This window comes from Xenopus laevis, chromosome 9_10L (assembly GCF_017654675.1).
Source record: "Xenopus laevis strain J_2021 chromosome 9_10L, Xenopus_laevis_v10.1, whole genome shotgun sequence".
In the NCBI taxonomy this organism is placed as follows: domain Eukaryota; kingdom Metazoa; phylum Chordata; class Amphibia; order Anura; family Pipidae; genus Xenopus; species Xenopus laevis.
The window spans coordinates 121,339,873-121,353,816 of NC_054387.1; the positions used below are offsets into that span (position 1 = coordinate 121,339,873).

The following is a 13,944-nucleotide window of genomic DNA, read 5'->3' on the forward strand; positions in this document are numbered from 1 at the left end:
ATAAACTCAGTAGGATTGTCTTGCCACCAATATGGAGTCATGCAAGCTTAGTAAACATCAAGTAAAAGGTACTGTTTTATTAATACATAGAAAAAGGAAATCATTTTTTTAAATGGATTTATTTTCTTATAATAGAATGTACTGTATGGGAAATGGCCTTCCTTGAATTCAGAACTTTCTGGATAATGGGTTTCCGGATAAGGAATCCCATAACTTTACCCTAGTTTTTTAAAGGAGGACCAGGATGTGGATATCTTAACCCCCGACCCACAAAGTTTAGTGTTCTAACTTTCTGCAATAGCCTCCAGGTAATGTAATAAAAAGGGTGACGAACACAATACCAGGTTTAGAAAGCCATAGCAAGCATTCAGGTCCTTAACTTCATAGAGCTGAACAGTAAGGGGCAAATTTATCAAGGGTCGAAGTGAATTCAAGGGAATTTTCAATGTAAAAAAATTCGAAATTCGAAGTAATTTTTTGGATACTTCGACCATCAAATAGGATACTACGACTTCGAATTTACTTCAACTTCATTTCGAAGTAAAAATCATTTGAATATTCGACCATTCGATAATCGAAGTCTTTTTTTAAAAAAACTTCGACTTCAACATTTCGCCAAATTAAACCTGCCGAAGTGCTATGTTAGCCTATGGGGACCTCCTACAACCATTTTCTAAGTCTTTACACATCGAATAAAAATCCTTCGATCAATCACTGAAATCCTTCGAATCGTTCGATTCGAAGGATATAATCGTTTTTATTTAATCATTTTTTTTATTTGATCGCAGGATTGCCTAATTTGCTGAAAAAATTTGATTTCAACGTTTTTTAATTCAATGGTCGAATTTCGAAGTTTTTTGTACTTCGAAATTCGACCCTTGATAAATCTGCCCCTAAATGTCACCTACCAACAAATGTTATTGGAAACTAGACCAGTAGCAAACTCTATTCTTTTTATTTCATTACCCCCTATGGGTGCAATGTGTTTTGTGAATCTGTGATAGAGTCTCTATAAATGTATGAGATCTATGAATTGAGTGCCGAAACGTTGGGGTATTCTCATCTCGGGCAAGTGTATCCGTCCCTTGTGGTGGTTTCCCTTTTTTGCCTTGAAATATATTGCTAGTTGGTATGTATATATTTCCTTACACTGCTGTACATGTATTAAACTGAACCACAATTTTTTCATGTATTTTTTACTATTTGAAATATAAAGATATTTTTTATTGTTGTTTGCAAAACATTTATTTTGAGTGTGCATGCCCAATACATTTCTATGAGATCTACTGGCCCTGATTTAATTTGATGAGAAAAATTTGTCTCTTAATTCAATTCCAAAATTCCCGTAGACCTCTATGAGAATTACCATATATACTCGAGTAGAAGCCGAGTTTTTCAGCCCCCAAAATATGCTGAAAAACTCTACCTCGGCTTATACTCGGGTCAAGCGCAAAAACGGTCTAAGAATAGTCGCCGGCGCCTAAGAATAGTCGTCGGCATCCAAGAATAGTCGCCGGTGCCTAAGAATAGTCACCGGCATCCAAGAATAGTCGCCGGCGTCCAAGAATAGTCTCCAAGAATATTCGCCGGTGTCCAAGAATGGTCGCCGGCATCCAAAAACGAGACACCGGCACCTCCAATGGGAGCAGAAACCCTCAATTTTTTGATTGAAACTTACCAGAAGCTGCTGCATTTCTCACCCTCGACTTATACTCGAGTCAATAAGCTTTCCCAGTTTTTGGAGGTAAAATTAGGTACCTCGGCTTATACTCGGGACGTCTTATACTCAAGTATATACGGTACGAGATATTCTACTCATAGAATAGAATCCGTTCCATTGTCTGAAATGCTTGGAACCCAGGAGTTTTCCCATACAAGAGGTCTTTCTGCATTTTGGCGTGCTATGCTAGTAAAAAACATTGAAAGCCTAACTGTGTTTACAAAATGAAGAATTATTTGTTTAAATAATAGAACTAAATGAAAAGTACACTCACATTCCAGGTACTCCTGAACAGTACTGGTCAGCTGCAAATCACAGAAACAGAGCAATTAATGTATTGTCACTGGATCGTTCTTACATTTAACTCACATAGTAAACATACCACTGTCTAGTATACTTACGACTGACGGCGTATGAGACGCACTAAAATGAAAAATAAAAGGTTTTGTAAGAAACATTTTGAGACTCAGTAACAAAAAATTAAATGTTAGCTATCTAAGGGAAGTATCTCGTTATGGCATTATTCAGGTTTCAAAGAATTTATTGGGTGCGTAGTCTCCTTTTTTTTGTAATTGTTTCGAAGACAATGCACTATTATGAAGCTCTTCTCACATTCTTCATTATCTCAAAATTAAATATTTACCCAGCAGGTATCCTGGGAAAACACGGCATATTTTAGCTATAGCTTTAGGTACTACAATGGGCGCCAGTATTGCCCCAAATTGCTTATTTTTTTCTTCTTTTTTGCAATAAATTAATTTTGCTTTTCAAATCGGGTGTGCTATACATTATCTGCAGTAGTTGTATTTCGTTATGGAGACCCTTATGGGGAGTCACCTATGGATTAGCACCCTGTAATTCGATTTGAAGGGTGTGCGCCTTCTCTTTTTATTTTTAGTATTGCCCCAACTGTCTGTATACAGGAACTTATTTTAACAAAGACTTACTGCATAGATATCCATAATATAGCACCTGATATACTGATACAAAATATACATTTTGCAAGGAACTAGATATGTCATATCTTGTACTGGCTATTTATAAGGAATCTGTAATTTATTTAGTATATCAGCCCCTTTGTCATGCTTCTTAACAAACTCTTTGGAAAAACTGGGCTTGAGAAGTCTGGCAAAAGAAAAGCACAATAAAGCGTAAGGAGGCTTACTGGCTCTTGGTTGTCCATCATGACTAATTCCGACGATGTTTGGAAAACATGATCAAAAATGGCTGTTTGGACTTGGGTACTTTTACTTTCAAAACTCTGCAAATGAGACCAAAAATAAAGATGATTTTTAATTTTGCATTTCTTAAAAAAATAAACAGGATGGTGGTAATCATGAAGATCATTTAACTTGTGTGCTAATTGTTGACTTATTTCGACAGGAGTGAGGTCGGGTATGGGCCAACTTTGGGAATATCCAAGAAATCAACCCATTAAACCCAATTCGGTGAAACAGGTGGAGGGCTCAAATAAAAAAATTCGTCTGATTCAGGGGTTTGGATTTGTTGAAGGCCCTAAAATTAATTTGCTGCGGTGCCCAGTTACATCTAGTTACGCCACTGATTTGATTGACATGTCAGGTTGGATATCAGGCTTTTCTTGGTTAGTTTATCACCTCATTGGTATGGGCAGCTGCTAGGACCATTCCTATCTATCGGCTTGTGAGTGGGGGAATTCATTTACTGGTATTCATGTGACTGTTTTTATTTCCCTTACAGCAAATAGCAGCAGCTCTGTTCTGATTTATGCTACGGTACCTGCATACTGTATACACTCAAGATCAGAGCCACTAGCCTACGGGAAATAGTATCACGTTCCATTTTTTTTTTTGAATGGCTCTTCCAGGCACTGCTGGAATATTATATATTATAATTAATGGGGTGGTTGAGTGACTTATTTCTATCCACCTCACCTGTGGCCCTTTGGAAATTATGGGGAGACACATTTATACACTCGGAATTGGGCTTGCAAGGATAGAGTCACGTTATGTAAGGTATAAGTAATAACACTATGTCTGACCCCTTAGAATGTTACAAAAAAACACATATGGCCCCTTTTAACATATTTGAAATAAATCAATTGAAACAAATGTTCCTCCTTGCCCGAAGCAGTACGAGACAAATGGTATTGGAGGAATCTGCCTCACCTTGCCTGGAAAGCGTCTTCACATTTTTTTTCCTTCCAAACAGTATAATTTATGTATTTGTCCTTTTGTACACGTCAGCTGTATGGCAGCTTGGTATTAGAGTAATTCCCAATACAACGGCTTTTAAACAAAACCATTGGCTGTTTCCCATGCAGGAACACGGAACGAAGAAAACAAAGCACCCTACTTATAGCAACGTAAGCAGCCTAACATATTTCTTCAACATTTTGAAAATATTACTTGCCCTTCCCACAGGTTTCAGGTTTCCCCAGATCCTGAAAAACAATGCAGGCTGGCACACAAAGTGATTCAAACCGGGGTGCAACCCCTGGTACGTTTATTGCGTCACAACGTTTCGGGGGCGTTCCCCCTTCGTCACCTGATCCTGTACAGAGTTAGCCAGATCCTGAAACCCATAGCAGCCAATCAGCTGTTACCATTTACTGGATTCCTGTAGCTTGAACAATGAAAGCAAACATCTGATTGGCTGCTATAGTTTTTTAGACCAAGGGAGCTTTGCTACACTCCATTCTAATTGGGAAATTTGACCAAAAAGCTGCAAAGGGAACAAAAGCCTTGGAGAATCCTGTGCAAGAACTTCTGTGCCCCTATTTACTGAATACTATTAAACTAATGATAAACAATTTCTATATCAAAAAATAAATGGGCACTGGCACCTACTCCGCCAATGGAAGTTTGGCCATGGATGAAATTTGTGTTTCCTGGTTTGGAAATGTGCTCCAAGAATAACCATTGGGCAGTTAGCTTCTGATTGGTTGCTATGGGCTACAGCACTAAGGCAGTTATACCCATGTTAATAAATGAGCTCTCATAGAGTCCCAATGAGCCTGTTTAATTTATAGCACTGTAACGTGATAAGGGCATAAGGTGATACTTACGAATGTTACCTCCTGCGCCTCTGCATATTGATCTGGAAAATTAAAGAGTTACATTTCATTTAAAATATAGTTTGTTTTTTGTTACATTGATTTATCATTATCATTCATTTCTGTTCACATAAGTGCCAAAGAGTTTTGACTTGGATATTCTCTAAAGACAAGCACAGTGCCATCTAGAAAACAAAAAATACATTGCACAACTCTAGGGATTTCTGAAAAGGCAAGCAAAATGGCGGCCACTGCTCATGACCGAAGGCAACTGTGCAAAAAAGTAATTTATTAAAAATGATGCCAATAGGCATACAGTTGCAAGGGATTATAAACACGCGGTAACTTACATGAAAGCAGTAGTCCTGTTAAGGCAAATAAAATGGGCAACACTTCCCTCTTCTTCATCATTCCAGACACGTAGTGGTCTGGGCGTAAGTTCTGCCCCACTCTATTAATAAATAAAACAAATAAAATGTATTTAACATTAGTAAACTTATTAGTGAATCTGCAAATGGGTATCCCATTATCTAATGACTATAATTATGGTGCTAAAGATGCTAACTGAAGAGAAGAAGGCTTGACTGTGCCTAATATAGTGGCATCAGATCATATGCAATTTTTAAACAAGTATGTCTTTAGCAGTGCTGGGGCAACTAACAAATGAGATTTCCAAGAGTCTAATTATTTATATATTAAAACATTTTCTATTTATGGCCCTTCAGCTATTGTTGAACTACAAATTCGGGAATCTCCTGTCAGTTGGATGGTTGTATTTCACCAACACTTGTAAAAAGTAACATTTACCGTACTATACCTGCTTCTCTACAGTCACACTCCCTTCCCAGAGACTATTATCCCACTGTTACTATAGACACCATCTCTCCCTACTATACCTGCTATACCACAGTCACACTCACTTCCCAGAGACTATTATCCCACTGTTACTATAGACACCATCTCTCCCTACTATACCTGCTATCCCACAGTCACACTCCCTTCCCAGAGACTATTATCCCACTGTTACTATAGGCACCATCTCTCCCTACTATACCTGCTATCCCACAATCACACTCCCTTCCCAGAGACTATTATCCACTGTTACTATAGGCACCATCTCTCCCTACTATACCTGCTATCCCACAGTCACACTCCCTTCCCAGAGACTATTATCCACTGTTACTATAGGCACCATCTCTCCCTACTATACCTGCTATCCCACAGTCACACTCCCTTCCCAGAGACTATTATCCACTGTTACTATAGGCACCATCTCTCCCTACTATACCTGCTATCCCACAGTCACACTCCCTTCCCAGAGACTATTATCCACTGTTACTATAGCCACCATCTCTCCCTACTATACCTGCTATCCCACAGTCACACTCCCTTCCCAGAGACTATTATCCCACTGTTACTATAGGCACCATCTCTCCCTACTATACCTGCTATCCCACAATCACACTCCCTTCCCAGAGACTATTATCCACTGTTACTATAGGCACCATCTCTCCCTACTATACCTGCTATCCCACAGTCACACTCCCTTCCCAGAGACTATTATCCACTGTTACTATAGGCACCATCTCTCCCTACTATACCTGCTATCCCACAGTCACACTCCCTTCCCAGAGACTATTATCCACTGTTACTATAGGCACCATCTCTCCCTACTATACCTGCTATCCCACAGTCACACTCCCTTCCCAGAGACTATTATCCCACTGTTACTATAGGCACCATCTCTCCCTACTATACCTGCTATCCCACAGTCACACTCCATTCCCAGAGTCTATTATCCACTGTTACTATAGACACCATCTCTCCCTACTATACCTGCTATCCCACAGTCACACTCCCTTCCCAGAGACTATTATCCACTGTTACTATAGCCACCATCTCTCCCTACTATACCTGCTATCCCACAGTCACACTCCTTTCCCAGAGACTATTATCCCACTGTTACTATAGGCACCATCTCTCCCTACTATACCTGCTATCCCACAGTTACACTCCCTTCCCAGAGACTATTATCCCACTGTTACTATAGACACCATCTCTCCCTACTATACCTGCTATCCCACAGTCACACTCCCTTCCCAGAGACTATTATCCACTGTTACTATAGGCACCATCTCTCCCTACTATACCTGCTATCCCACAGTCACACTCCCTTCCCAGAGACTATTATCCACTGTTACTATAGGCACCATCTCTCCCTTCTATACCTGATATCCCACAGTCACACTGCCTTCCCAGAGACTATTATCCCCACTGTTACTATAGGCACCATCTCTCCCTACTATACCTGCTATCTCACAGTCACACTCCCTTCCCAGAGACTATTATCCCACTGTTACTATAGGCACCATCTCTCCCTACTATACCTGCTATCCCACAGTCACAGTCCCTTCCCAGAGACTATTATCCACTGTTACTATAGATACCATCTCTCCCTACTATACCTGCTATCCCACAGTCACACTCCCTTCCCAGAGACTATTATCCACTGTTACTATAGGCACCATCTCTCCCTACTATACCTGCTATCCCACAGTCACACTCCCTTCCCAGAGACTATTATCCACTGTTACTATAGTCACCATCTCTCCCTACTATACCTGCTATCCCACAGTCACACTCCCTTCCCAGAGACGATTATCCCCACTGTTACTATAGACACCATCTCTCCCTACTATACCTGATATCCCACAGTCACACTCCCTTCCCAGAGACTATTATCCACTGTTACTATAGGCACCATCTCTCCCTACTATACCTGCTATCCCACAGTCACACTCCCTTCACAGAGACTATTATCCCACTGTTACTATACGCACCATCTCTCCCTACTATACCTGCTATCCCACAGTCACACTCCCTTCCCAGAGACTATTATCCCACTGTTACTATAGGCACCATCTCTCCCTACTATACCTGCTATCCCACAGTCACACTCCCTTCCCAGAGACTATTATCCACTGTTACTATAGGCACATCTCTCCCTACTATACCTGCTATCCCACAGTCACACTCCCTTCCCAGAGACTATTATCCCACTGTTACTATAGGCACCATCTCTCCCTACTATACCTGCTATCCCACAGTCACACTCCCTTCCCAGAGACTATTATCCCACTGTTACTATAGGCACCATCTCTCCCTACTATACCTGCTATCCCACAGTCACACTCCCTTCCCAGAGACTATTATCCCACTGTTACTATAGATACCATCTCTCCCTACTATACCTGCTATCCCACAGTCACACTCCCTTCCCAGAGACTATTATCCCACTGTTACTATAGGCACCATCTCTCCCTACTATACCTGCTATCCCACAGTCACACTCCCTTCCCAGAGACTATTATCCACTGTTACTATAGGCACCATCTCTCCCTACTATACCTGCTATCCCACAGTCACACTCCCTTCCCAGAGACTATTATCCACTGTTACTATAGGTACCATCTCTCCCTACTATACCTGCTATCCCACAGTCACACTCCCTTCCCAGAGACTATTATCCACTGTTACTATAGGTACCATCTCTCTCTACTATACCTGCTATCCCACAGTCCCAGAGACTATTATCCACTGTTACTATAGGCACCATCTCTCTCTACTATACCTGCTATCCCACAGTCCCAGAGACTATTATCCACTGTTACTATAGGCACCATCTCCCCCTATTATACCTGCTATCCCACAGTCACACTCCCTTCCCAGAGACTATTATCCACTGTTACTATAGGCACCATCTCTCCCTACTATACCTGCTATCCCACAGTCACACTCCCTTCCCAGAGACTATTATCCACTGTTACTATAGACACCATCTCTCCCTATTATACCTGCTATCCCACAGTCACACTCCCTTCCCAGAGACTATTATCCCACTGTTACTATAGGCACCATCTCTATTCTCTTCCAAAACTGCACAACAATAATTTAAAAATGATATAGGGCTACATGTATTAAAAACTATTTCAAACTGAACAAAACTCCAACATCTACTGAAAAACTGATACTTAAGAAGATCCTACATTTCATTTTTCCTTCCCATCCTTGGACCAATAAATCAAATAAATGGCAAAAAAAAAAACATAAATCAGTGCAAAACCAGGAAAATTTCACTTCTTTCATTCCTTCTTCTGTGCATAAGAGCATGACAGACCAACAACAGCTGAAATAAAATATATTAAATATCACTTACTTTTGATGATACTGCTTTACACCTGTACTTCGGCAACCAAATGAGAAGAATGTGTCAGATGTGAGATGCTTAAGTTACTTATACTCTGACAGCTTCAAAGGGAGAAAGGTGAGTTATGCTGGCAGCTATTTGGCCTACAACCAAAAAGGCCCAGCCCATATTGAAGCCGTTCTATGTGTCAGTGAATTCCTAACATGAGCAGGTATCTCTAAGACACACTGGCCTTAGGTGAGTTTCTGTTCCAGAGCCATGGATCTCTTGCAAATGCAATAACTAGAACAATATATTTCAGCCACTTCATACAGGGATGAGTTTTAGTTAATGATTATTCCAAAAGCCAAACATAAACCCAATAGGATTGTTTAGACACCAGTATAAATTAGTAATATCTGAGTTAGAGTTTTCAGTATAAGGTACTGTTTTATCATTTGAAAAAGGAAATAATTAAAAATTGAGGGTCTTGCAGTAATTTGGAGCTCTCTGGATAGTGGGATTCCAGATAAGGGATCCCATACCTGTACTAATCGGGAAGTTGGCAAAGAGATGGTCATCAATATCAGGATAGTTGGTGATCAACAATATGCACATACCCTATTGGGTTTTGTCCTTGTTCGACTTGAACCCAGGACCTGATGCATTTTGAGTCTATTGGAGATGTGCTCCCTGTAATTTGGAGCTTTCTGGATACTGGGTTTCTGGATAAGAGATCCCATACCAGTACCACCAGGGAAGATAGCAAAGAGATGTTCATCAATATCAGGATAGTTGGTGATCAACAACATGCACATATCCTATTGGGTTTTGTCCTTGTTCGACTTGAACCCAGGACCTGATGCATTTTAAGACTATTGGAGATGGCCTTCCTGTAATTTGGAGCTTTCTGGATACTGGGTTTCTGGATAAGAGATCCCATACCAGTACCACCAGGGAAGCTAGCAAAGATATGTTCATCAATATTAGGATAATTGGTGATCAACAACTTGCACATAATCATTTGTGCTTTGTCTTCATTTGGCCTTGAACCCAGGACCCAATGCATTTTGAGTCTATTGGAGATGGCCTTTGTAATTTGGAGCTTTCTGGATATTGGTTTTCTGCTATAGAGATCCCATACCTGTACCACTAGGGAAGCTGTCAAAGAGATGGTCAACAACATCAGGATTGTTGATGAACTTGAACAACTAGAACCTAGAACCTGCTACATTCATCATTCTGCTCCATGAACACTATGTTACGACTTTGGAAAAGTGGGGGAAAAAAGACGGGAAAGGAGGAGGCAGCCAAAGTGGAGCCACTTGCTGGAATAAAAGGGCAAAAATATAAATTTTAAAAAAAATAGCTTGAATGTTGAAAATATACTTCCTTTTACAGACTTTTACAGACCCTTCCCAGGTTTTAGTTGCTGATTTATTTTTATTTGATTTTTCGAGATTGTTGTGAATCTGAAACTATTTAAATTCAAGGGTATTTTTTTTTTTTTGCTAAGATTTTCTCAGGTTATAGTAAGAATGCAAGTTAGAATTTTAATAAAATTCATAATCACAGAGATCTTCTGTTGCCAGATTGGGCTTTGATAACAATGTTCTCCAGCTAGGAAAGGCCTGAAGCCTTTCAACGTGCATTTCTGAACAGTTAATTTCCAAGTGAAACAGTGACAGATGAGTGAAGGAGGATAAGTCTATTCATGATAGACCTTGCTTTTTTTACCAGTCTTTTTTCACTAACAAGATCCAAGACGGAGAGCTGCTGGGGACAACCTTGAAGGCCTGGATCATTACTGTTATAGGGCAACTGAACCTCTGGGCTGGTGCATAAGTTCGGTATATACAATTCAGTATTTCCACCTATACACATGCATTTTAAGGTCTGTGCTTCTTCCTGAGATCACTGAGGACTTCCAGATCCATTTGTAAGAATTTAACATTTTCCAGAATTATGTAAATTACAGGGGTTGGTCACGTTTGGGACAACTTTTAGTATGATATAGAGAGGAATATTCTGAAGCAATTGGTTTTCATTTTTTATTATTAAAGGTTTTTGAGCTATGTAGCTTTTTATTCGGCAGCTCTTCAATTTGCATTCAAGCAATCTGGTAGCTAGGGTTGAAATTCCCCTAGTAACCATGCACTGATTTGAACAAGAGACTGGAATATGAATATTAGAGGCCTGAATAGAAATATGAGTAATAAAAATATAAAGATAACAATACATGTGTAGCCTTACAGAGCTTTTGCTTTTTAGAAGGAGTCAGCGACACTCATTTGAAAGCTGTCATAGCAATATATGGAAATACCTAGTTTAATGCATTTTGCCCATGTTTGACTCAAAGGCATTTAAAACATGGTTTTATATGAGCCTGGAGTGATTATTTGTTTCCTTATTTATTGTGTGATTTTGGATAGGGGTTAAGGCATCCCATGGTCCAACACAGCCTTGACTTACCCTGTAGGCAGTGAACTCTAACCCTTAGACCAATGGTCCCCAACTAGAGGCTTGTGAGCATCACATTGCTCACCAACCCCTTGGATGTTGCTCCCAGTGGCCTCAAAGCAGGTGTTTGTTTATTATATTCCTGGCTTGTAGGCGAGTTTTTGTTGCATAAAAACAGGTTTATGGCCTCCTGTAGGCTGCCAGTCCACACAGAGCAAATGAATAGCCAATCATATCCTTTATATGTCACCCCCAGGAACCTTTGTTATGCTTTTGTTGCTGCACAACTCTTTTTACTTTTGAATGTGACTCATATGTAAAATAAAGTTGGGGACCCCTGCCTTAGACAGTGGTCAGCCATTTGGAGGAAAGAGTCCCCCAAGCCAATTGCAGTCTGAAAGATAAACCATGCCCCTAAACCATGCCCCGATTAACTCCATTCTAGGGATGCCTTATGGTGCAACTCACAGGACAACAGGGTGCCTTTTTACACTTGACACATTGCCCTCTACCTGTTAAATTAAACCTATATTGTTCAACGTGCTTTCATAAATAAGTAGGTTCGTCAATGTGGTATTTAAGCGGGGGAGTGCATCATAGATTCATTATGCCAACATAACTCATAACTCATTGGCAGCAAGTTATTTTGACTTATAGCATAAATGCATGCTCCAGTTTAAAGGTATTCCATGTCAGGCCCCTCTGTACCTGAACCCAACCCATTCTGCTGAACTCTGCTCTACCCCCTGCATCAATGTCACATGGTTGAGATCGTGTGACCTCGTAAGACCCCCTCGCTTCTTTCTCAAAATATGTAACTCACTGATTCATACCATTTGGAAATCGTACAAAGAATGTTACGTTGGGGCAGCGGGGTCTTTTGTTTTGGCCCCATCAACTATGATTGGTTCATACCATGGTTATTAATGAAAGGATATGCCAACAAATATCTCATATATTAAACCAATTGCTTCTTTTGTAATTTTTATTCTTCCATACCCAATAAAATATACATTTCTCAACCACTGCCCCATTACACTTTACATCTGCCTCAAGCCCAAACTGCAATTTGTATTTGGCCTGTTGCCTTGGGTTTTTTTTATGTTTTTTAGTGACGCATTAACCTCATTTTAAGCGTTGAGATACTTTGAAAGCTGAGAATCTGAGCAATGCAATGAAAATATGATGCGTCTATGGTATTTGGAGCAGTTACAGTTTTTTGGACAATTTCTGATATACTGAGGTTTTTCCCTGTCTTTTGGACATTGTGTTCTCATGAAAGTGCCTGTTGGTTCACTCCTGAACATACCAGCTTGGGTGCATCTGTTGGGTTGCTGCTTATGTATATGTATGTGTATTGTCTTAATGGCCACAATAAGGGACAGATTTCATTTTTAAATTCAAATTTTGAGCTAATTTTAGGGGCAGATTTATCAAAGGTCAAGGTGAATTTTCGAATGAAATAAAATTCGATGTTCCAGTAATTTTTTGTGTACTTCGACCTGGGAATAGTCCAAATTTGATTTGAATTTTAAAAAAAATCAAAAATTCGAATATCGAATTTATCATGTACTATCTCTTCGACTTTGACTATTCGCCATCTAAAACCTGCCCAATTGCTGTTTTAGCCTATAGGGGACAACCTGGAACATATTTGGAGTCATTTGGTGGACTTTGAAAATTCCCATTTTTTCTTTAAAATACTTCTAATCGAATTTGATCGAATACGATCTGATTCGATTCAAACAATCGAATACAACCTATTCACTCGAATAATAAAAATTAAAATTTTTTTAATAAATTTCAGTTGGTCTCTTTTTATATTTCGAGATGATGGGAGTTTAAAAAAACTCCCATCACCTCGAAATTCGACCCTTGATAAATGCCCCTAAAGATCATTTCTAAATTCTTTTCATTAAATAATAAATAATGAATAATGGTTGCAACAGGGGATCTCTGCATTCTTCCCCATTTCTTATCTACATACAAGAAAGATACACTATAGACCTGGAAAAATAATTTTAATGCTACAAAAGGGTGTATTCATCAGGACAGTTATTTACAAGAATTGCTGTATATAAAACCTGAATATTCATGATTTATTAAAGAATGTATTATTTATTAATCAACTATGTATTAAAGGAAAAAATACATGAAAATAACTGGGCAAATATGAGCTGCCTGGTTTCTATAGAAGTCAGCGGAAATTTATTTAAACACAGTCAGGATTTTTGGTAGCAGTGCCGAAAAATTCTCAAAACAAAATTTTGGCGAATGTTAATTTTTTTTTTTCTCTTGAGCCAAATGCAGTGGGCAATTATTCTCCACTAAAACAAACAAAAACACAAAACACAAAACACACAAAACATGGCAAATCTGTCTCAGGTCCATTCATCCCTAGAAATTAATGAAAGATTGTGATTTTCATTTGCGTGTGATTTTTTTTTTCTTTGACATAACACAACCTTGGCTATTCTGTCTGAGTTTTTTTCTTAGGGAAGTGCTTGAGAATAAATGCAGTCACAGAAAAAAAAACTAATTTTG

The 13,944-nt window shown here is 39.4% G+C and overlaps 1 protein-coding gene across 1 annotated transcript in view; it reads right to left on the reverse strand.

Annotated features, from left to right (window-relative positions):
* thdl20.L (thyroid hormone down-regulated protein (gene 20) L homeolog) overlaps nucleotides 1-9,075 on the reverse strand; it is an 88,073-nt gene extending 78,998 nt beyond the window's left edge. Inside the window, exons 1-6 of the mRNA XM_041576197.1 lie at nucleotides 8,971-9,075; nucleotides 5,105-5,205; nucleotides 4,767-4,798; nucleotides 2,886-2,981; nucleotides 2,122-2,143; nucleotides 1,995-2,025 (exon numbers count right to left, since the gene is read on the reverse strand). Coding sequence (XP_041432131.1) covers nucleotides 1,995-2,025; nucleotides 2,122-2,143; nucleotides 2,886-2,981; nucleotides 4,767-4,798; nucleotides 5,105-5,165 — 242 coding nt within the window. The 5' untranslated portion in view covers nucleotides 5,166-5,205; nucleotides 8,971-9,075. The remainder of the gene's footprint in view (nucleotides 1-1,994; nucleotides 2,026-2,121; nucleotides 2,144-2,885; nucleotides 2,982-4,766; nucleotides 4,799-5,104; nucleotides 5,206-8,970) is intronic.
* Nucleotides 9,076-13,944: the final 4,869 nt, after the last annotated feature.